The sequence below is a fragment of the Hydractinia symbiolongicarpus genome, chromosome 8 (genome assembly GCF_029227915.1).
Source record: "Hydractinia symbiolongicarpus strain clone_291-10 chromosome 8, HSymV2.1, whole genome shotgun sequence".
Lineage (NCBI taxonomy): Eukaryota > Metazoa > Cnidaria > Hydrozoa > Anthoathecata > Hydractiniidae > Hydractinia > Hydractinia symbiolongicarpus.
In genome coordinates this window covers 14633349-14658769 of record NC_079882.1, presented here as the reverse complement: position 1 = coordinate 14658769, position 25421 = coordinate 14633349, and the positions used below count along the sequence as shown (strand labels likewise).

Here is a 25421-nt window from a genome sequence, read left to right as displayed (position 1 = left end):
TACAGATATACTGTGGCGCACATATACGTTTCGACATAATATCCCTTTCTGAAAAATATCCTAACTTTGGTTCAAATAAACAGACAGTAAACACCCTGTTGTTATCCTACACAGCTAAAACAGTTATTCAGCAATTTTATTTTTACGGAAAAGTTTTTGTAACATTTAAAAATAAAAACATAGCTTAAAACCTGTTATTACACTCCTAAAGCAAAAAGAATCCTGCAATAGTTTATGGGAAAAGTTCTTGTGCAAGATCAAACATTAATCGTAAAATCGGATAGCCGTAATACATTTTTCCAAAAAACTTTACTGCAACTTCGGTTACCCTGCATGACAATAAAAAATTCTTATTTCCAACTGAGCAGAAACTTTAAAATAATAGCAATTAATTAGACTATTGAGAAATTAAATAAGAAATACATGTTTCAATACATGTTGATGATTGCACGAGAACAGCTTGTCAGAATTTAAAAAGCCTCTTAACAGAAAACGTAGACGTTGATGTTAAAGTTAGAATTTAAAACGCCTGGGTAATAACAAATGCAGATGTTGAAAAATTAAATAATAAAACAGGTATGTTGCACATCCATATAGGTTTAATACCATTTCAAACCAGACATAATCAACATTCAATGTGGCACAGTTTACAAAACGTATAAATCGCGCCAGGTGTTATAGTTACTTGTGACTAAACCAGATTAGCTTAAACTTCTGTTAAATAGAAACACAGGTAACAGCTTGTTGTTAACACAGGGCTGAGTGATTCGTACAGGTAGCTATACTGTTTCGCACATACGTTTCGGCACAATACCCATTTCTAAAAAACTATCCTAACTTCAGTTCAAACAAACAGACAGTTAACAACCTGTTCTTATCCTACGCAGCTAAAACAATTTTATATACTTTGTGGAAAATTTTGTAACATTTAAAAATAAAAATACAGTTTATAACCTGTTTTTACCTTCTCTAAGCTAAAAACCCCCGCAATATTTAATGGAAAAAGTTTCTGTTAAAGATTAAAAATTAAACACGGCACTATGATTGAGTGTATCATCTCACTCATTGTGTAGTATATGTAGAGCTATAGCTAGCTATAGCCAGAAAATCTATTTCTTTGTAGCTAGCTAGTTTTATACTAGCCATTATGATATTGCTTGATCTTTTTTATGCTATTAGCTAGCTAGCTCTTCAATTCAAGTAGCTCTAGCTAGCTATTTAAGTTCTATTATTATTCCAGCTCAGTCAGTAGTTTTATGCTAGCTAGCCTTAGGTGTGAATGAGAATAAGAAAGGGTTCATTACATACCCTTTCTTTCTTCGCGTTCTTGAACATAACAAGCCCTTCCGTCAGTTGCGATATGGCTTAGATTGAGTTTGAGGCGCTATGTGTCCGAGAAAATGTCATGTGATGTTAGTAAAAGTGATTTATGTATCACGTGGCTAAAAAGTGTAGGCAGATTTAACCTAAACTGGAAACGGCACCATTTACGCTTGGTACCATATTTAAAAAACAACAAAAACTCCTTCGCCGTGCTATAAACAAGTTGTCTCGCTTACTAAAAAATGTACTAGAGAATGACCATATTAAATTGCTGGATTACTGTGATCCTTTGGACGAAATTTTAATATTTCCATAGTAACCATGATAATTTGGATGTATAGGGACGAAATCCTATATACTCTCCACCGTACTTACATTTCCTTTATATTTGGCTTATATAATGAGGAAATAGGCTCCGCTACGCTCCGTGCGCTGACGCGCACTCCGCTTCTCTCCGCAAAAAGTGTAGGCACATTTAACCTAAACTGGAAACGGCACCATTTACGCTTGGTACCATATTTAAAAAACAACAAAACTCCATCGCCGTGCTGAAAACATGTTGTCTCGCTCACTAGAAAAATGTACTTAAGAATGACCATATGAAATCGCTGGGAGACTGGGCCCCAAAACGACGGATTTTTGATATTTTTGATGTATAGGGGGACGGAGCGCGGAAATCGTATAGAAATCCTATATACTCTCCACCGTGCTTACTTTTTCTTTTATATTTGGCTTATTTAATGAGGAAATGGGCTCCGCTACGCTCCGGGCGCTGACGCGCCCTCCGCTACTCTCCGCAATAAACCCTTTCTTATTCTCACTCACACCTAAGGCTAGCTAGCATAAAACTACTGACTGAGCTGGAATAATAATAGAACTTAAATAGCTAGCTAGAGCTACTTGAATTGAAGAGCTAGCTAGCTAATAGCATAAAAAAGATCAAACAATATCATAATGGCTAGTATAAAACTAGCTAGCTACAAAGAAATAGATTTTCTGGCTATAGCTCTACATATACTACACAGTGAGTGAGATAATACACTCAATCATAGTGCCGTGTTTAATTTTTAATCTTTAACAGAAACTTTTTCCATTAAATATTGCAGGGGGGGGGGGGGGGGGGCGGTTGCTTAGAGAAGGTAAAAACAGGTTATAAATGACCGTTAATTAAATGCAGTGTTAATTTAAGGACTGTTAATTTCATGACTCGTTAATTAAAATACTGTTAATTAGTGACTTTTTTACAATATATAAAATCCTAAAAAACATAAAAATACAAATTTTCTGTTATTATCAGTGTTCTTTTTTTTCAGAGATCTTTTTTAAATAGCTTTTGTATCATCTTCATACTCTGATCCAAGTGATAAAACCACTTCTTCTTCCGAAATTTAAAAATTTTAAACATTGTCTTTCCAAACAACAAAAACTTTTATTTTGATTTCCAAACCGCATTGTAATAGAGGAGACCGCTTCACTACCGTGGATTCGACTGTTGCCGTAATTTTATTGTTAATTTAATTCGGGTTAGTTTCTTGACTCGTTAATTTCATGGAATAAGGTAGTTAATAATAATAATAATAAATATTTAAAGTGGCTAGCCCAGAAAATCACAAAAACCTATAGTTAGTGGATTGTTTCCACTGGGGGCCACTAGTTTGTTCTGATAATAGTCGTTCCTTTACATTGGAAAAATTTTCTATAAACATACTTAGTTTCACCTCAAGTTTTGGGATTAAGCCTGAAATACACGATCCTTTAAAACGAAAGGTGAACCTGGATAATGGATAATGGATGGATAATGACCAATCTTTTTTAAAAGCTTAGTTAATTAGACATAAGCGTAAACATTTCAGTATATGTAATTAACAAAATTACATCATTATTACGCCCTGTTGGTCTAATGGCTATGACACTCTTGCAAACGAGAGATCCAGGTTCGAATCCTGGACAGGGCATGAAAAACAATTATCTTGCACCTACAACAACCAGGTTGTATTATATTGGCACATAATTCTGCTAAGACGATTCACTGTATATTGACCTTATATAAATGTAATACTTTACATTGAGTATATCTTTGAGTTGTAGGGGGAGAGAGTTTCTATTAACATGCCTGCCTCTGCCTTGCCGTCCCCTTGCCATTGCCTACCCTTCCTATGCCTTTTCTGTTGCCTGCCTTCTATGGCCTTGCCTGTACCTCCCATGCCTTGCCTACCCCTGCCTTGCTGATTCCTCTTCATCTTTCCTTGCCTGCCTTTGCCGTGCCTTTGCCGTGCTTAATGCCTTTGCCTTGGCAACCTCTCCGCAACACTTTCTATACTAGTATCTCTTTTTGCGTTCCTCGAAAACATATTATCCTACACATTATTTTGATCAGCGTGATTCAACCTCTACACATTACAATAAAATAATAAAATAAATTTCACTAACTTTTTTGGGATCTTCACTGCTGACGTCAGCAAAACATCTAAAACAACCTATTTTTCTATTGCCCATCTGCCTAAGTGGATTTCTCCACGGGCCTTATCGACTAGTCTATATAATAATACGCGAGTTCTGTCTGTCTGTGACTTTTGCAAAGTGGATAAAATTTCTTTGATAAAGTCTATAAAACATCGTCTATAAATTTGTTCTGTAAATTACCAAACTTTGACGTTAAAGCAATATTGACGTCAAAGGAAAGTATATTAAGATTAGTAAAGCCGTTGCATTGCACTTTTAAATTTGAGGCTAAATAACTTGGAAACGGGTGGAAATAACTGACGTCATCTCCTGCGTAGGTAACTAGGGACCACCTTTGACCAATTTGGGTAAGTTTCCCAAACCTGGGTCCCTGAATCCGTTTCGGGAATGGACGGGTTGATGACGTCATCAAAAATCCTTTAAACCCTAATATCTCTGCAACCGTTTGTCAAAAATACACGATCCTATACATTTTCTTGATCAGCGTTTCAAGATCTATACGATGAAGGCAACAGGCATACACATTTCTGAAAAAAAAAGTTGTGTGTTCTGACATGTCTCTGCTGACGTCATCAAAATTTAAATGACGGTTATTTTTCTCTCTTATCCTGCCTAAGTGGATTTTTCCACGGGCCTTATCGACTAGTCTATATAATAATACGCTAATTCTGTCTGTCGTGACTTTTGCAAAGTGAATAAAATATCTTTGATAAAGTCTATAAAACATCGCCTATAAATTTGTTCTGTACATTACCAAACTTTGGCGTTAAGCAATATTGACGTCAAAGGAGAGTATATTAAGATTAGTGAAGCCATTGCATTGCACTTTTAAATTTAAGGCTAAATAACTTGGAAACGGGTGGAAATAATTGACGTCATCTCCTGCGTGGGTAACTAGGGACCACCTGGGACCTATTTGGGTAAGTTTACCAAACCTGGGTCCCCAAATCCGTTTCGGAATGCACGGGTTGATGACGTCATAAAAAACCTTCAAACCCTAATATCTTTGCAACCGTTTATCAAAAGTATATGATCCTATACATTTTCTTGATCAGTGCTTCAAGATCTATACGATGAAGGCAACGGGCAGACAAATGTCTGAAAAAAAATTTTTGGTGTTCTGACAGGTCTCTGCTGACGTCAGCAAACTTTAAATGACGGTTGTTTTTCTCTGTTATCCTGCCTAAGTGGATTTTTCCACGGGCCTTATCGACTAGTCTATATAATAATACGCCAGTTCCGTGTGTCTGTCTGTCACTTTTGCAAAGTGGATTACATTCTTCAAAATTTTCTTTAACAAATTCTATAAAACATCGCCTATAAAATTGTTCTGTAATTTACCAAACTTTGCGTATAAAATAGTATTGACGTCAAAGGAAAGTTAATTAAGATTAGTGAAGCCATTACAATGCACTTAAAACTTTAAGGCCAAATAACTTGGAAACGAGGTGGTGACGTCAATGTTTGTTCACCGCGTGGGTAACTAGGGACAACCTGGGACCAATTTGGGTAAGTTTTCCAAACCTGGGTCCCCGAATCCGTTTCGGAATGAACAGTTCGATGACGTCATCAAAAAACCTTTAAACCTTGATATCTCTGCAACCGTTTGTCAAAGATACATTATCATATACATTTTCTTGATCAGCATTTCAAGATATATACGATGAAGGCAACAGGTATACAAATTTCTAAAAAAATATATTTATTTTGTATTTGCACTGCTGACGTCAGCAAAAAAACTAAAACAACCTATTTTTCCATTGTCCTTCTGCCTAAGTGGATCACTCCAAGGGATTTATCGACTAGTCTCTATAATAATACGCTAGGTGTGTCTGTCTGTGTGTCTGTGACAGGCAAAGTGGATGTCTTTATTTTCCTTTGATGTTGCCGAAAAATGCATGCCTAATATGTTAAATTTCTGACGTTACGACGCGACGAAAATAACACTACTTTAACGTCAATATCCTATATTAAATTAATGAAGCCATTACAGTGCACCTAAAACTTTGAGGCCAAATAACTTGGAAACGAGGTGGTGACGTCAATGATTTTTCACCGCGTGGGTAACTAGGGACCAAATAGGACCAATTTGGGTAATTTTCCCAAACCTGGGTCCCCGAATCCGTTTCGGAATGGACGGGTTGATGACGTCATTGAAAAACATTCAAATCCTAATATCTCTGCAACCGTTTGTCAAAAATACGCGATCCTATACATTTTCTTGATAAGCGTTTCAAGACCTATACAATGAAGGCAGCAGGTATACAAATTTCTGAAAAAAAATTTGGGGGGTTTGACTGGCCATTGCTGACATCAGCAAAATTTTAAAACCCTTATGTCTCATTAACTGCTTATCAAAAAGATATGATCATATACATTTTCTTGGTCAGCGTTTTAACATCTGCATAGTACAGGCAACGAATAAACTAAATTTCGCCAAATATTTTTGTAATTGCACTGCTGACGTCAGCAAAAAATCTAAAACAACCTACTTTTCCATTGTCCTTGTGCCTAAGTGGATTTTTCCACGGGCCTTATCGACTAGTCTATATAATAATACGGCAGTTCTGTCTGTCTGTGACTTTTGCAAAGTGGATTATATTCTTCACAATTTTCTTTAACAAATTCTTTAAAACATCGCCTATAAAATTGTTCTGTAATTTACCAAACTTTAACGTTAAAATAGTATTGACGTCAAAGGAAAGTTAATTAAGATTAGTGAAGCCATTGCAGTGCACCTAAAATTTTGAGGCCAAATAACTTGGAAACGAGTTGGTGACGTCAATGTTTTTTCACCGCGTGGGTAACTAGGGACCACCTGGGACCAATTTGGGTAATTTTCCAAACCTGGGTCCCCAAATCTGTTTCGGAATGAACGGGTTTATGGCGTCATCAAAAAACCTTTAAACCACAATATTTCCGTAACCGTTAGTCAAAAATACATGATCCTATACATTTTCTTGATCAGCGTTTTAAGATCTATACGAGGGAGGCAACAGGTACATGATATTCTGAAATTCACGGGCCTTTGCTGACGTCAGCACAATTTTTAAACACTTATATCTCCTTTTGCGTTCCCCGAAAACATATCATCCTACACATTATTTTGATCAGCGTGATTCAACCTCTACACATTACAATAAAAGAATAAAATAAATTTCTCTAACTTTTTTGGGATCTTCACTGCTGACGTCAGCAAAACATCTAAAACAACCTATTTTTCCATTGCCCATCTGCCTAAGTGGATTTCTCCACGGGCCTTGTCGACTAGTTTGATAATATTTGCGTCACTGCGTGCCTATACCTATCCGGTACGTAATGAAACAGACCCGGATTGCGCTGGACTACCCCTATACACATATCCAAGGTCTTAAAATAATAGGGAACATGCACGAATACCATTGGATCCCTTTCAACCGCTGATTTGCACATATCACGAGTCTTAAAATAGTCTGGTACATACTGGAGCATCCATGGGTTGAAATTCACGTTCCTATTACAGAGTTCCTGATAATGATCCATTATTTATTTTGGATATATTCAAGTACTTGACTCGAAGGACATTTGATTAATGGGGAATTACCATTATTTAAGTTCTATCCATCCCGCCATGTATTCCCGCATTTCACACACGTGTTAAATACCGAAGTTCCCTCATCACATGATCTGACCTGCTTAACCACTGATAAAATATTTTGGCCACCACACCTGTAGCATGTGTATAGGGTTTGCTCTGATGGATCCTGCACATACTCAGACATTGCCCGGAGTGCAGTAGCCACCCTCGTCCTCGCTTTGTCAAACACAGCATATGAAAATTTATCAGGCATTCTGATGGGTTTGGTGTAGATACTCAGGCATGGTCTTGGTCAATATATTTGAATAATTGGGGAATTTCCCTTGATATGCGTGTGCTAGGGCCCTAGCTACTACGGATATATCGATCTGGAACGTACTCGAGGAGCATTGGATTGTCACGTACTGCCTCATCACACATTTCCTGTGTCTTTAAATGATCGGGTACTAACATTAGTGTCCAGGGATGTTCACGAACTACGGCAGCACACATTTCCTGTGTCTTGAAATGATCGGGTACGAACATTAGTGTCCATGAATCAGCACGAACTATTCGATCAGGCGTTATGAGATGATCATTAATAGACATCTTATTATTATACACTAAGATACATCAGTAAAATTTTTGGTGCGGTCATGATTTTTGAATTTTGGAATTTTCCTTACTCATATTCTGTATACTATTGCGCATGACCTTATATGTTGTTTATATCATTTAATATTATTATGTGTTGGTTATTGGCATTTATATTCTGTATTATTATGATTTCACGCATGGGTTGATGACGTCATATGATTTCGTTTTTTACTTGTTTTTTGGGATGAGGTGGTGGTGGAAATGGTGAAAGCGGGTTTTTTGGGATTAAAAGGTGTAGGAGGAATAAAAACTGGTTATATTCACTCCTTACTACTACTAATTCAGGAAAAAATTGTTCTTAATACGTTAGAACACCTTTAAATTTAACTTGATCTTTGAAGTGTTTTTTATTAAGTTAAAATATCAAGATGATAGTTAGAGAAACGAGTTATATTTCACAATTCTATTCTCTTATATTTTAGCGATCTTTCAATTAATTCGTCGCAAGAAGGCCTTTCTTCTGGTGCAACTTTAAGTTCTAGCTGACGCTTTTGTCGGTCTTCTTGCTTTCTTTCTTTTTTTCAGTAGCGCGGGCAGTAATTTTTTTGATAATGTTCGACAAGTATTTGTAATTTTTCTTTTCTTTTACCACCTTGGCCACAAATCGTTTTGTTGGCTTTGAATATGCCACAAAGAATAATGGTTTTATCTCCCCTTCTTCATCTATAGCGCATTCCAAGGAAAGAAAATTTAAATACAACCAACGTTGTTACTTCTTGTTCTGTTTGACGCAAGGAATTAGCAACCTCAGGTCCAGCTTGAACACCAATGTTTCGTAATAACGGGTGTTTATATTGACTTCCGCGATCTTCTTTTTTTTTCTGTTCGCACGCCTATTGAAAATCTTTCATTCGTGCTGTCAAAGTCGAGAGTTAAGGATTGCTAGTCTCTTCATTTAGAGAAGTCTCTTGAAACGCTGTTTCAACAACCTTTAAAACAAGCATTGCAAAAAAAAAATGAAACAATCTTAAAAACAGCATCCACTCCATTCTTTTATCGCTTCGAAGAACGCGAAAAAGAATGAAATGTTAAAAATAGGAGTAATAAAAAAAGTCTAGATGTGTAGTGCAGTCTGTTCTGCATTTCCCAACTTAGGTCAAAATCTTTCTCACTATCAAAATGATCAGAACATAAGAACACATTATTTGAAAGATTTTTCCTGCTGATTGCCCTAACCCAAGCAGCCCTTACGCTTGGTTCAGTAGGAAGCGAGAAAAACTTTTGTCTTTGCTCTTTTTACTGTTATTCTCACAACCAATGGCAGCACACCAAGACATTGTAAAATCACGAAATAAAGAAACATATCTGCTTCGGTAAATACTGTATAGAAAATCTTGCCTTACGGCCAATTTTCACGGTTGATTTTGAAACAAGTTAACTCAGTATGCGAAACGAAAAAAACTTTGCTATGTTCGTTTAATTTAGAAAACTGTTTATAATTAATTTCCCTTTTTGGAGGAAAAATTAATAAACAATATTCTCGTTTTATTCTTCTTGCTTTTCTTCATTAATTTTTTTCTCTGACACGCAGAAAATTTTCCAGACTTGGTGACACGTGCGCTTATAAATAATTCGCTTAGTTTTTGTCTCATTTGTAAATGGGGGTGAAATTATTACTTTGCTTAATTTTGTGCATTGATTAAAAAAAACATAAGAATATTTTGTTTTAATTTTTTTCTGTACAAACCTCTACGTCATGCGGTACATATTATAACAGCCTCGTATTCGTTTTCAAGATCATAGATAAAAAGTAGCGTGCGTTAGAGGTGAGCAAGCAGGAAAGTTTGAACTTTATTGAATAATATTGTTAGCTCATGTAATTTTTTTAAAGGATTAAGATAGCAAATTTGTACTTTATATACTTTTATGCTTAACTAAGTAAACTATTATGTTTTAGCAGACACTACCTTTAAAAGTCGTTCCAAGGGGTTTCTAAGTAAGTTGCTTAATTTTTGACATGGTTTAAGCTATAAGTCGGTATTAAACAAACCTTGTGTCTACATGGCTTGAAAAGTGTGGTAAAACTGTGCACAAACATATGTCCATACATCCCGCCAAAGACGTTCTATCCTCTGGTTATGGAGCGACGATCCAGCTAAATAACTTCCTCTACCATCACCCCTAAGCTCAACCATCCTTTACCAGACTAGGGCGTTTTCACCACCTTTATCTGATCGAACGCGTGAAGGGATACTCCATTGATTTACTGCCATATCATATAATGTTAGTACAGTATCTTTTTTGTTATTTGTACTGCACCACAAATACACAACAACACGCAAATATCCATCCATTCCGCCGTGAATTACAAATTCCCAGTTAATAAGACTGTTGAGAGATACCAGCAGGACAAGAAATAACACGTGTGTCTCGTAATATAGTTAAATAAGAGGCTATATACACTTCACTCTGTGCCTTATACATACAAATATAGAACTGTCTGTATATATGCAGTCTCCGACACTACATTACTCCCCTTTTTATTTCAAAGAGTCTGGGAGATCTACTTCGTATTCTGTTAGCTTAGACGGCTTCGTTCTTTCACGTGTAGATCTTCTAACTTGTTCCATCGTAATTTCTTGATCGAGATTATGCCAATCTTCCTCTACTTCATACTCCACAGTTTGCATACTTTCATCTTCACTGGTTACTGCGTCTTTGTCCGCTTCTCCTTCACAGGTTAACAGTGGTATATCGCAGTCTGCTACAGATGTTGATTTCGTGAATAGTTTCTGACTCATTTCTTTCCTTGGGTGATTCGGAATTTTCTTAAAGAAGGTGCTATGCCGTGTGATGACATGTCCATCCCACTCTGCAGTGACTCTGCCGCCAACCTTTTTGATAATGCGATGTGGGGTTCCACAGTAGGGCGTATCGCTCTTCTTTTGTTGCTTTGGCGATACATAACCCAATCACCCACTTGTAGCTCACTCTCTGCAACATATGTTTTTCGGTCTGCATATTTTTTCATCGAGGTTTATCTTGCCTCCTTCTTGGCTGATATTTCGGTGTGGAACTTTGGCCTTTCAGCGCGGCGTGCTGCAGGCAACAGGGTTCTGTATTGTCTGCCATTGAATAAAACCTCTGCTGGTCTGCGACCCGTCACTGTATGTGGAGTGCCCCGATATGTCCGCAGTAAGCGCTGTAATTCGTGTCTCCAGTTCAGGTGTTCCTGCAAAGACGTTTGCAAGAGCTTCTTGAGATTGTGCATAAAGTTCTCTACCATGCCATTCGTCCATGGTGCCAAGGGTATTTTCGGACCATGCTTGAATTCCATGTATTTGGCATAGCTTGCAAATGTTGTGCTACTATAAGGCGGGCCGTTATCTGAACCTAGATATTCCGGAATTCCAAAAAGGGAAAAAATGCGATCCATGGCCGGCAGTACTGATTGTGCAGATGTGGCGTGAACGACCTCTACAGCAGGGTACCGAGAATACATGTCTTGTTGTTCAGGGTTGTTCTGGTAGTGAAGAAGCTTTCATTGATTCTTGTTGCTTCGTATCCGTTGCAGCTTGACACGGGTTGCAAAATGCTACAAATGCCTCCACCATAGCATCTATTCCTGGAAACCACATAGTGCTTCTGATGAGTTGTTTACATTTCACTATGCCTTGATGGCCTTCGTGCGCTAGTTGTACAGTTTTCTGTTGTAGCTGTGACGGTATAATGATCCTGTCTCCCCACAATATAATACCTGAATCGTCCACGCTGACTTCTTTGAAGATGGCTTTGTAGGGTTGTAGCTCTTTCTGCCTCTTGTCAATGTATCCTTGTCGCAATGCAATGGCAAGAGATTGAAGCGTTGGATCATCCAACGTTGCCTGCACAATCATATCAGTGGTAATAGCTGAATCACTTCCATGACAGCATTGGTGACTAAGTATAAAGGAAATTCACTTTCTTGTTGGGATGGAGCCTGCTTTTGCTGTGGATGGCGAGAAAGATAGTGCTACCTGTGGATGGCGAGAAAGAAAGTTTTCTTATACACGGCTAGTAAAGGTTGATGATCTGTACTGGCAGTATATTGGGGAAGCCCATACAGATATATGTGGTTCTTCATTGTTCCGGTAAGTGTAGTAGCTCTACTGTCATAACGAATAGGCTTAAAGATGTTGTCTTGAGGATCTCTCTGGGCAAGGATAGAAGCAAGACCATTCTTCTTCGATCCGTCTACAATAAGCTTGGTGTCCTTACAGGGATCAAAATAAGCCATCGTTGTGTGTTGCTTCAAAACTTCCTTGAGCTTGTTGTATGCAGTGTTGCACTCCTCCGTCCACTCAAAAACTTGGCCTTTACATGTTAGTTGTCGTAAAGGTGCAGTAATGTTGGCATAACCAGGAATAAAGGTACAGCTGAAATTAGTCATGCCTAGAAAGGATCTCACTTCCGTTGCATTTGAAGGTGCTGTCATGGTATCAAGCGCAGCTACCTTGGCAGGATCCGGCGATATACCACTAGCCGAAAATATTATACCAAAAAATTTAACAGATGTCACATTAAGTTGACATTTGGATCGTCCTAATGTTAATCCACAGTCTGCTAGTCGTTGTAGAACCTGGATTAATGTTAAATCATGTTCTCGTTGAGTACGACCAAATACAGCCTCAACACTTGAATCGGCCTTTATGAGTGTAAAACACTGTGACGTATCGAGATGAGTCATCAATTTCAAATTGATTATAACCATGGTTCAGCTTAGAAAAATGACATGGCCCATTCATTCTGTATCTAAGTTCCTCAATCGTTGGTATGATATGACGCGTGCGTTGAATTGCTTTATTGGCGGTGGCGGTAGTCATGTCAATACTCATTCTAATTTGTGATGAATCGGTTTTTGGTGTTATGACAATGTTGGAGACCCAGTCAGTTGGTCCCTCTACCCGTTCAATGACATCTTCCTTTTCAAGCTACTGTAACAGAGTCTCCAACTTTTCACGGTGTGCAAACGGAATACGACGTTGCGCTTGCACAACTGTGCACACTGTTTCATCAATATGAAGGTGAACCTGACGATATTTATGCTTCCCAATGCCATTGAATACTACATCAAAGTGGTGCATGATTGCATCAACCTTCTGTTCTTGATTGTGTGTTGTAGCTAACTTCAAGCTGCTTTTCAAGTTCAACCGATGTCTCTATGGGAGTTAGATGTTTGGCCATTTCTCTATAATCTAGATGTTGTACTTGGGTGTGTACCTGTTTTACAGTTTGTTGGTTGTCAAGATGATTTACATTAATAGCCAATACATCTAAATTGAAAGCTGTGTATTTGCCCATTAAACTTTGTGCAGCAGCTCCCTCTGTTACATAAAAGGTAGCCTGGACATTGTTGTTGTTGTTGGCAGTGATTTGTGCCTCAAATGCCCCCTTGATTGGTAATGTAACTGAGTTGTATGGTTGCAGTTTCGCCTTGGTTGATCGAAGAGGAATGTGTTTTAAGTGTTCTTCATAAACATTCCATGGAATTACATTTGCATCTGCCCCCGAATCTACTTGCATAGTGATCCTGGTGTTGTCGATGTTTACCTCGATTACAGTGGATGGATAGTTTTCACTGGTGGTTCGTAGTTTCTCCTTCACTGCATCAAATTTAATTTCTGTTGGTCCATATTCGTAAAATGACCCTCCTTGTGTTCCTGGCTGTGCAATAAGCAAGTTGACTTTCTTGCTTTCACAAACTCTTGAAAAATGATTTTTCTTGCCACAGTTATTACATGTGGCACCTCTTGCTTTGCAACTTCCTTTGTGTGGTGTCGTTTCTCCACAATAACGACACAACTCAACCATTTTTGTTGATTTGTTGGCTGGCTTCTTTGGTGCCAGCCGCATACCTTGCTGATCAGCATAATGTGCCTATTCGTTAAATTCGATATTCTCCGCCGATTTAGTGTTATGAGGTTCCATCGTGTTTGCCTTCATGTAGCTAACTTCTCAGTGAGCGAGCTCCATAGATTGTGCCAGTTTCATCATTTGGTCGAAAGTCATATCATCTCGTATGACAGCTGTTTTCAATTTAGGAATCGGTGTGTGTAGAGTAACCACCAACTTAATTGCTTCCTTCATGTTCATTTGATCAAACTCACAGTCTCTAGCTTTAGTCTTTAAACGAGTAACCCATTGATCACGAGTTTCTTGAGTTGATAGCGGTCTCATGCAGAATAATTTTCTTTGAACCGTTGAAATGCTCTTCGATCTTCCTCTTTGCCTCAGTGTATGTCGTCCCTGTATCTTTGAGGGTGTTGTAGAGCTCCCGCAACTGATGGCCGCCTAAGGCTAGGAGCGCTGCTATTTTCTTAACCTCTGGTGAGACAGCCCCATCTTCTGTCGGTACTGTATCTAGTCCTTCAAAAGTAAAACAATATTCCAAATTTTCTACCCACATACACCAACGCTTGTGTATGTTTGAAGTAGTTTCTTCGTGATCTTGTAGTTGAAATTCTTGCAAACACGAGCGAAGATTCGCTAAGGCATGCGCCATATTTGTTTATGTTTTGCGCACACAACACTTGAAGCCTGATTTGGTTGAGCGTGGTGATGTCCTACGGAAAGTCGTTGCCGCAGCACAAATTAAATAAAAAAATGGCGGAGGCGGCTCCTGGCGAGCGACGCAGCTTGAGCGTAACAGTTTTCTTCCAAACGGTACAATAATTCAAGTACAAAGTGGAAAACGTATTTGTACTTATCTGACAATGTTTCTGAAATGTTGTGGTAAATTTCCTTTTTATAAAATCCAATCCTCATCGCCAAATGAGAGATACCAGCAGGGCAAGAAATAACACGTGTGTCTCGTAATATAGTTAAATACAAAGAGGCTATATACACTTCACTCTGTGCCTTATATATACAAATATAGAACAGTCTGTATATATGCAGTCTCCGACACTACAACTGCGAAGACCGTCGATGTGCCAAAGGCTATTGGGGCCAGGGACGCTATACTTTCTTTGTCGAATTAAAGAATTCCAACGTATTCTTGAAGTTTCAGGATCAATTATTCTTAAAGTTTCAATTACTCTTTCATGCTGTACACGTAAACCAAGAGATCGTAAATGCGCAAGGACCAAAAATCTTTCAACAAATGAACAGTGACTATCTTTAAAGTCTTTAACAGTCTGCTCAAGTGCCTCATCAGATATGGAAGAGTAGCCAGTAATTTCTGAAATACCGAGTTCCCTAATTCTTCTACCCACAATCCATGTTAAGACACATAGCATTGATGAAATTTCCTTCCAGCAATAACCCAGATCACGAAAGCAAAGTAATACATCCTTCGATATATCCCACTTGGGTCTACCATGTCCATTCCTGTAAAGTTTATTTGGGGTATAATCAATAATAGCCACTCTATCAGATATAAACCTACAGATTCTCGTTGTACTTCCTGAAGAATCACGAGAAAATTCTAGACGAGTGAATTAATTATAGTTTTTGAATCAAAAGACAATATTTGGTCTTGACAAGACAAATTTGAAAGTGTGTTGAGAGAAATTCTAATTTTGTCCAATATATCATTTAGCTGTTTTTTGTCCAAATTATCCCTTTGCTCGGCTCTTTCTACTAGTCTGTTCAATTCTTGAAAAAAACGCATGCAGATGACCTAACTCCATCTTTGTTTTTATACTGAGGATAGGAGCGTAAAGTATATCAAATATGTTTTTAAACAAAACCCGGACTAGATATGTTTTAAGTAAAAACCTTGCATAAAAAAAACCTTGGATATATATTTTTGGATGCGAAGTATATATTTTTGTTGCATATCTATATTACCGATTTTCTTGCATATATATATATTTTTGTTGTATATATCTTTATTGTCCATATATATTACCGATTTTCTTGCATATATATATTTTTGTTGTATATATCTTTATTGTCCATATAAATTACCGATTTTCTTGCATATACATATTTTTGTTGTACATATACATTTAATTTTGCTACAAATAAACAACCATAGTTATATTTCAGTGATATTGTACAAGTGTATCAGGGTCTTAATTGAGAATACTCAATGATTTGTTTACCCCATAATTCTCTGTTTTCAAGATCAACTTCAAATTTTAAAATCTTTTAGGCTAATGGCGGAAATCTTCAAGCCCCTGGGCTTCTTGTTTGTTTATGATTTCTCCGAATTAAAGAAATCCTGGAAAATTACAACAAAAATGCTAGTATACACAGATCCTCTACACAACATAGCACCAGTGATGCTTTGAAAGATGAGAATGAAATGATATTAGATCTTCTCGAACTAAAACATTCACCATTCATCAGGTCGTTTCCATAACAGGTTACATAAGGTAACCTTTGTGCTATATGAACGTGACAGATTTTCACAAATGGTTGAAAAAACACAGAAAGTATATAGTTTACAAATGTTTTTATATAATTTATCATATCCTTGTTTTAGAAAAACCTAACAAATTTTAAACTCAACGAGGTCATATATTTTTTTTGAATATGCTTCATCGCTAATACCAAATTTATCAAACATATCGTCCAAGGTATTTACATATTGTAACTGTTGTATATATACGGCGCCAAATTCGATAAATACACAGACCGGACACTTTCAACAACAAATCTAACGTACAACGGTCTCAGCTTTGTTTACAAATCTTTATTTTCTTTATGTTTACTCATAAATTAGTTCAGTAATAAAAAAATAAAAATTTTGGTCATGTTATTCAACATTGCAGCTTATTTGATCTATAACTTTTGTCTTGTTTATTATTTTTGATAAAACAGTGTGATCATCGATGCGTTGCCATCACAATACAGAGAAAGATCTAATATTGTTTCTGAATATAACCACCAGTTTGGCAAATGTGTAAAATACTGAACTTTAAAATAACTCACATTCATGGATGAAAGAAAAAATAGTATTTTGCAACTCCCATGAACAGATGTTTTACGAAACATTCCAGACCAGCGTATTTGGTCTTTGAAATTAACTCTGGCATCATGAATTTTCAATCAGCAGCCGTGCCTGCGCTGTTCGCCTCTCCTTTAAGAAAAAGCCGGCCACATTATTACATTCAAGTGAACGTTAAAGACGACTAAATAAATTCACTACTTTTCTGCATTTGGAGAGATAGGAAAATGTTCGTTCTAGGGCAGTCGACGACGACGACAAGGGAAATTCCCGAAATTCCCGAAATCCCAATTCCGACAAATCCGAAAACAAATCTGATTCCGATAAAATCCCACGCATGCGCAATAGCGACTAACGCGAATAATGCTGACATCAATAAAAATAGAGATTGCGCAATTGAGTACGGTAAAGTTCATAGAGTTGTGACTGTTATTTTATGCTAGGATGTAATAAAAATATGATCCAATCCAAAAAAATTTATGACACCGTATCAGAAATACTATCAGCAAATCGCGATTATTTCATGACCCAGGAAATGTACGCCAGGGCGATTCAAAGGAATCCCTTGGACCTCTGGTATGTTCCGGACCATTTTAAGACCCAAGAAATGTGTATCGGGATCGTTGAACAGAATCCCTGGATGTTCGAGGATGTTTTTCGTCTTGGTCTCCTTCGCATTCTCTTTCATTGGGATCAACAGTCTCTCAAAATCCGCATAGATGGCGAATGGTACCTTGAACTGCTGCTGACCATCCTTGTAGCATAGCCACTTTTCCTTTTCGGTTGGCATCGTGATCTTGACCGCTTCGTTATCCCTGCAGTAGGTATAGCGCTTGTCTCGGGATTCGATTGTTGGAAAGTCTTCCCCGTCACGTACAAGATATTCACCGCGGTGTCTGGGTTGTTCTTCTCGAATTTGGTGATATCCTTGATGCTTGTGGAAAACTCGATGCCCTGCCAGTTATAGCGCTCCGCATATGGTCTCAGCTTGCTGATTCTCTATGGATCGCAAGTTATATCCTCATGATGCAGAGCAGCTATCATGCTGCACTTGAAACACTCCTCGTCCTTGTTCGCGGGGTTAATGATGGTCTTTTTGGTGGCTATCCACTTGGGTGCTTTGATATATGAAGAACCCTTGTTAGTCGTGGCTTATGGAAGTCTACGTCGAGATGCATGATTTGACCGATCGTGAAGCCACTTTTGGGCAGCGCTGGGTTCTCCACATGCGTTTTGACTTGGGCAAACATTGTATCTAGCACCTCGTCCACGACGGTACCCTGAAAGACTGGTGTCATGTTTCTATGGAAGACTTTATCAAGATCGATAAACTCGTTAGTAACCTCCACTGGCTTCTTCCATAAAATCCAGCGGGAGCACTGCACCTTAGCAGACCCCATGTCTTTAACCTGCTTCTCGACCAGGGTTTTCACGTGTGATCGTACTATCCCCAAGTACCCATCGATATCCGTACCGTCTACGCCAGAAATGCGGAAACTTCGGAAGGTTCTATAGTGAGCATGCTTTTGTTCTTGGGGCGTGAAATCTTGGTTCGGCTGCTGCTCGTCCTCAGCATGATCCTCCCTTGCCTCTTCTTCGACTTCAACCATCAGAGTCTTTCTTGCCCCATCATAAAGAGCAAGGATGCGATTTTTTACTGATGCATATATACCTTGCACCGACTTTCTAATACCCTCTGGTACATAGTTCACAAGTCAGTCAGACCACTCTCGCAGCTTACTCTTGACTACTGGACGTGTCCTCGTCATCTCTTGGCGTTCAAAGACATTCATGGCGTCGGGTGTGGGGAGTCTTAATAGGACGGGTTTTTGTCATTTCTTGACGTTTGAATATATCCAGGGCCTCTGGTGTAAATGCTTGTGATCTTGATTCTGGAGCAGGAACAGGTCTTGGGTGTGCCTCTAAAAAAGCAACAAGGTCTAGCGTAGCTTGGAATAGCCCGTAAGCCCACGGGTTTTCGCGATAGTGTGTAACTCTTTCACAGTATGTGTATTCATCTTTATTGTGTAGATTTTTGATGTCAATCAATAAAATTTCTAGCGCTGTCGTATTTTGAGTAAGGGACTCTCTACTACTCAATTGCGCAATCTCTATTTTTGATGTCAGCATTATTCTCGTTAGTCGCTATTGCGCATGCGTGGGATTATATCGGAATCGGATTTGTTTTCGAATTTGTCGGAATTGGGATTTCGGGAATTTGAGGAACTTCCCTTGTCGTCGTCGTCGACTGTGCTAGAACGAACATTTTTCTTTTGGTGTACTAAAATTGTAACTCGCCGAGATTAAAACATTTATTAATTATTTTTGATAATGGTCGACTGCCTGTGTATATTTTTACCGTGTGCATTGGAAGAGCGAGTAAAATAATTATTTTCAAAATACCCACCATACGTTGGTATTTTATCGGCACGTGACCAGCCAGGGCCAGGGCCTTGTTCAGGCCGTCCAAATAAAAAAAGCCTAACAGGCCCTGGGGACGAGGTTGCCTTTTGCTAATTAACTTATGGATAAGAAACATTTTTAGTATCGACCGCTTTAATTAAGTTTGGCATTAGGAAATTCGGGGAAAAAGGAAAAAAAGGCGTAGCAAATTCTTTGAAACCGTCATTTTTTTCTTTTGGAGCATTTTTTGAGGAAAAGTCGACCCTGGGATTTCACGTTCGCCGCAGCTCATCAATCCTGTGTAGCTAACAGTAAAGTAAAAGGTTTATTGTTTTGACATTCAAAAAAAGGAAAATGAAGTCAATGTGAGTACTCATTCTCTTCGTACAAAAAGTCCAGACTTAACCTATCACCTAATGAGTAAATAATAAGACATAACTGAAGTGACACCAGTAAATAGTAGCTAGCTAATATTTCCACGACATCCAAATTCATTCAGAACCAAAGTCAAAACTCTCTTTAGAATTAGATTTAACATAGATAATAAATGTAAAACACATGAGTTTTTTGCCTTCCCTTTCAACATTAACACAGCTATGACTTAGCTAGCTAGCTAGTTCTTTTGAAAGTTTATAAACTAGCGTAACCGTCCAAGACATGTGTGACATTCAAAAAAACTGAAAAAAAACTTTTTTTAATATTCTTGAAATATTTTGGTTTCTTTCTGGTTTTTATGATCTTTCCAAATGTGATTACAGTCACCCTAGGTCAATTTTTAACGCCATATCTGCTGTAGAGAAGTTAGAAGATAGAACGTAACCTTTTGTTACTTCTGTATCATATATTTACTATGGATTAATTAAGATACGGATTTTACTGTCCAAAGTATCATTTTTCTACTTATGTTAAAGCTTCTTATATTCCTAAGTGCAAAATTAAGTGAAACACAAAAAGTCTTCAATCATAACACCCTGAATGTCACACTTTTGCCAAAATATGTTACTTTTTAATAAACATGTCAATAAATGGCAATCCACTCGCTACGTAACTTTATGGTTTTGACTATACACCGTCTCTTAAGACACCTTAGCAAAAATGTTGATGGACGGTGTAACTGTTATTTGCGCAGGGTCATGCAAAAGTAATTTAGATGTTAACGTAATATTGTCAGTATACGCTAGCTAAACTTTGTGGCAAAAATAAAACATGTTTTTATTTATTCTAAAATAGTTAATGGTGACTCGCTTATCAGTAAAAAAACTAAATTTTGGCTAAGTCACTAATATTTTTTGCCGACTAAAATTTTTGCCGACTTTTTTATTACCGACCAAACTTTTTTGCTGACATTTTTTTTTTCGACCTAACTTTTTTTCTGACTTTTTTTCCGACCACCTTTTTACCGTTTTTTCTTCCTTGTTGCTAATTTTTATCAGTTTTATGCAATTATTCTTTATTAGTGACTAAATTCAAAAATTTAGTCAACAAAAAGTGACTTAATTCAAAAATTTATTTGACAAAAAGTGACTAAATTTTGTCCAAGTGACTAATATTAATATGAGTCACTTAGACAAAATATGAACTTTTTATTTTTGCCGATTAATTTTTTGCCGACTTTTTTTTGCTAAATAATGTCATTTCATAATAGTAGCAGTGAAGTAAGTAAGTAAGTAATATATTTTCTCTTTTATAATGTACAGATGACGTAAAAAATGTATACACAAAAACAACCATTATGTATGGCTTTCTGGTTGTGCACATAAATATAGTTACAAAACTAATTATTTAATATGCTTAAAATATATAAATATAATATTAACTTACTTATAAGAACAAGATGTTTTTTCTGAAATATGTTCAGAATTGACTAGACGCAAATGCAGGGCTACTTTTAAATAAAAATATTATAATAATGGAAAGAGCTGATTGATTAAAATTAGCAAAATATAGTTTACAAAGTTCGTGAATATTTCTAAGGCACTATAAAACTATAAAACCTGGTATCACGAAGAAGAAGAAGAAGAGGAAAAAACCCAAAAAACAAAACAAACAAAAAAAAACAAGAAGAAAACAAGCAATGTTAAACTCAAGAGTTGTTGTGATAGTTGCAAAATAGGTTATGCATTCCATAATTTGTTGATCAGTTTGTCTTTCAATTTCTTGAAAAACAGACTTTTATTATTTATATTTAATAGATCTGTGCAATATGTGTTCCAATTTAAAGAGCATAAATATGAAACTTGATTATTTTTAGTTTGATGTGGAATGTGCAAATTATGTGCACGACGAGTAATGTGATAATGGTTTTTAAGACAAAATAAATTTTTTAGGTTGTTAGGTAACGTATTGTTATAAAAAGTATATGCAATCTTGCAGGTTTCCATGATCAGGAGACCATCAAAGTTGAGGATTTTAGTTTCAAATAGAATGTTATTAATATTTTTGTTTTTATTGTATGTCATCAATTTAATACATTTATTTACTCCATTTAAAACTTGAGTTTTAACTGATGATCTACCTAAACCCCAGAGTGTGATGCCATAAGTAATATGAGATTGGATAAAAATGAAATATATTTGACGAATTGATCTTAAAGGGAGTACAAATCTTAATTTACAATTTATACCAATGCCTTGTCTGATTTTAGAGTTAACATAAGATAATTGATGGGTCCATTTTAGGCTATCATCTATCCTCAGACCAAGATAACTTACAAATAGTTTTTGTTGTATAGATTCTCCAGATATAGAGATTTTTATAGTTTTATCATATTCCTGTCTACCACAAAAATAAAGACAGTTTGACTTATCTACATTTAGACTTAATTTGTTGGCAATAAGCCAGTCAGACACATTTACTAGTTTTATTTTTGTAAAAAAGGCTAGTGTCATCAGCAAACAGTGTATAATGAAGTGTTTTTGATGAATTAGTTATATCATTAATATATATTAAGAAAAGTAATGGTCCCAAGACAGAACCCTGAGGTACACCACATTTAATTAATTTGGGGTTGGATAGTGCTGCTGCAACAGAAACACATTGTTTTCTGTTAAATAAATAGGAAGAAAACCAGTTCAGTGGAGTCCCTCTTATCCCATATTGTTTTAGTTTTTGTAGTAGTATTTGATGATCAACAGTATCAAATGCTTTTGCAAAGTCTAGAAAAATTGCACAAGACAATTCTTTACTTTCCATTGCTTCGGTAACTTTTGATAATAAGTCATGCACAGCAAAACTAGTAGAACTATTCTCTCTGAATCCATACTGGCTAGATGTGAGCACTTTATTCATGTTAAGGAAGTTTAAAAGACGTTTGCACATTAGCTTTTCAATTAATTTATCAAAAATTGGTAGAACAGAAATGGGTCTATAATTTTTTGCTTCAAAGCGTCAGTTACCTTTATACAAGGGTGTTATTTTTGCAAGTTTTAGTTTATTTGGAAAGATTCCTGTTGAAAAGGACTTATTAATTATTATACTTAGTGGTTCACTAATGATAGTTTTAATGTCTTTAATGACATTGATAGGAAAGTTGTAAATGTCAGATGCTTTTTTCCCATTAAATGACCCTAGTAGATCCTCCACTTCACATTTGGTAACTGGTGCTATATAGAAGGCTTGTGCCAATTTGATTTTCAAGGTAAGAAGTAAAATCTCTCTTTGTAGTTTGTTTTGGAAGTTTTTTAATGAGAGATGGAGCAACATTTACAAAGTATAAATTTATCTGCTGCGATATCGGTTGGATTATTATATGTTTTCCCATTGGAGATGATAAGATTTGGTGATTCATCTTTTACCTGTTTGCAATTAATAATTTGGTTGACTCCCTTCCAGAATTTTCTTATGTTATTCTTACATGAAGTAAAATAATCTTTGTGGTATTGGTATTTTGCTTTACGTATTTCGTGGTTAATGTCATTTCTAATGGACCTGTATTGCTTAAGAGTTTCCCTGTCACCGGTTTGGATAAAATGGCTATATAGGGTGTTTTTTTTCCCAATAAGTTTTAGAATAAATCATTAATCCATGGCTTTCTTCTTTGCTTCATTTTTTTGTTAGAGATTGATTTCAATGGAGCATGTTTATCGATAAGAAGACCTATACAATGATGAAGAATCATCGCGGTAGTAAATTGACAACAAAAAAACTACATTATTCGCGACGTTTCAGATGTTCACACACCCATTTTCAAGCAATCAAAAACGTACAATGTTCTCCTAAATATATACAAGTTTAACAGCAACCATAGTTACAGATTAAATACTAATTGTATAAATACAATGGAGCAGATCTAATGTTGTTATTCAACTGGGGACTATCCCGCATTATGAACAAACTCTCTTTAATCTCTATCAAATACCAGAGATGATTTGGTGTGACAGGCTTTAAGATGATCTTTAATTGCCGTGCAATTAGATGAGGTTGATTTCTTACCTGTTAAGGGAGACACTCCGAGGTGCTCGCTTGCCCGAACCTTAAGATGACGCGACGTCTCACCTATATAAGATCAGAAGACCTATTTTGTCATGAAAAAAATCATACATAGAATTTATGTCTGTGGTACCTTCTAGGGAGTCAACCATATTACAATTTGTGAGATCTGCCAGAAAAGCTTTCTGATCAAAATTTTTGTAGTCCCTTTTGTAAACCTTATTTTTGCTTTTCCTGTCCTGTTTTTTGCAGATTATTAAAAAATTAGGTAAATGATCAGAAATGTGAGAAAGCAAGTTACCACTTGTGCAAACATATTCGAGCCTATTGAAAAAAATATTATCTATTAGTGAGTGACCATCATTCTCAGAAAATCTAGTAGGTTGTATAATGTGCGGTTGATAAAACCGAGATAAAAGAATATTGAGAAATGTATCATTTTTGGCTGACAAAAAATTGATATTAAAATCCCCCATAATTACAGACTCCTTTTTTTCTTTATCACATGTAGCCAGTATGGATTCCATCTTCTCCAAAAACGGTGCAAGATTGCTTTTTGGATGTCTATAAACAACACCTATTATCATATTTTCATTACAATTGATGGAAAGATCCTCTCTTTTAATGTAGTTAATATCTTTTTTAACATACATACCACAACCTGAATTTTGAGATTGGCTACAAGTATATGTATAAGGAGAATATGCTTCCATAGTCTCTACGTTAATGTTACTGCTAGTTGTATGCCATGTTTCACTTAGACCAATTATATCAAATTTAAAATTTAAATTTTGTAATAGTAGTGTTAAAGATGTGATGTTTTTGTTGTAAGATCTAATATTTGTGTAAAAGATGGAAAAATTGTCCTTTGAAATATTTTTTGTAAGTTTTGAGAAAGTATGTAGGTTGTAGTATCCAAAGTCAATAATACAGGAATTGTCAATAGAATCATTAGTTTGTTTATCATGTGAGTAATCTTCTACAGGTAAATCTAGCTTAGGCAGTTCTTTAAGAAATTAAAAGGAATCATCTGTAAAACCAAAATTGATGACACCATCACTGACAATGACGTTAAAATTGATGGCTATGTTTGTTATAGGAATGATCGGAATAGACGAGGTGCGGGTGTTCTAATTTTTGTTAATGAAAACTTGGATAGCCACCTTTTGAAACACCTTTACTTCGAAAATGTTGAATCACTATGGGTGAAAGTGTGCCTGAAAGAAACTAAACCTATTTACGTCTGTGGGGTTTACAGGCCACCTGGAGGTAGTGATTTGCAGAGTACCGAAAACTTGTGTACTCATTTTAAACAGTGTTTTAACAAGCTCCCAAAAGAAAAAGATGTTTTCATCTTGGGAGATTTTAACTGTAACATGCTTTCAAAATATGCTCTTTCCTCCAAAATAAAGGAATTATGCTCCAGTCTTTTCCTAAAACAACATATTACGGAGCCAACTCGTGTTACTGAAAATAGTAGCACTCTTATAGACTTGATACTTTCTAACAGTTCTTGTATTTCTAAAACTGGTGTCATGGATTTAGGCATCAGTGATCACAATTTAGTTTATGTGATCAGAAAATTCAAAAGGCCAAAATTTGAACCTAAAACATGCAAGGTTCGTAGCTACAAGAACTTCAGTGAAGAGGCTTTTCTGAAGGACCTCAGGAATTTAGACTGGTCATATTTTAATAATTATGATGACCTTGATGAAG

The 25421-nt window shown here is 36.5% G+C and overlaps 3 protein-coding genes across 3 annotated transcripts; all 3 read right to left on the bottom strand.

The window, feature by feature from the left end:
* Nucleotides 1-10976: 10976 nt before the first annotated feature.
* Nucleotides 10977-11441, bottom strand: LOC130653780 (uncharacterized). Its single transcript, XM_057456293.1, has one exon. It carries the CDS (start codon nt 11439-11441, stop codon nt 10977-10979), a length of 465 nt encoding a protein of 154 aa, XP_057312276.1.
* A 1628-nt stretch (nt 11442-13069) lies between these two features.
* On the bottom strand, nt 13070-13831 carry LOC130653779 (uncharacterized). The gene has a single exon (XM_057456292.1). The coding sequence runs from the start codon at nt 13829-13831 to the stop codon at nt 13070-13072; it is 762 nt and encodes a 253-aa protein (XP_057312275.1).
* Nucleotides 13832-22718: 8887 nt separating this feature from the next.
* On the bottom strand, nt 22719-24219 carry LOC130655975 (uncharacterized). The gene is made up of 2 exons (XM_057458802.1): nt 23791-24219; nt 22719-23372 (listed from the first exon to the last, which is right to left on the bottom strand). Exons 1-2 carry the CDS (start codon nt 24179-24181, stop codon nt 23281-23283), a joined length of 483 nt encoding a protein of 160 aa, XP_057314785.1. The 5' UTR covers nt 24182-24219; the 3' UTR covers nt 22719-23280.
* Nucleotides 24220-25421: the final 1202 nt, after the last annotated feature.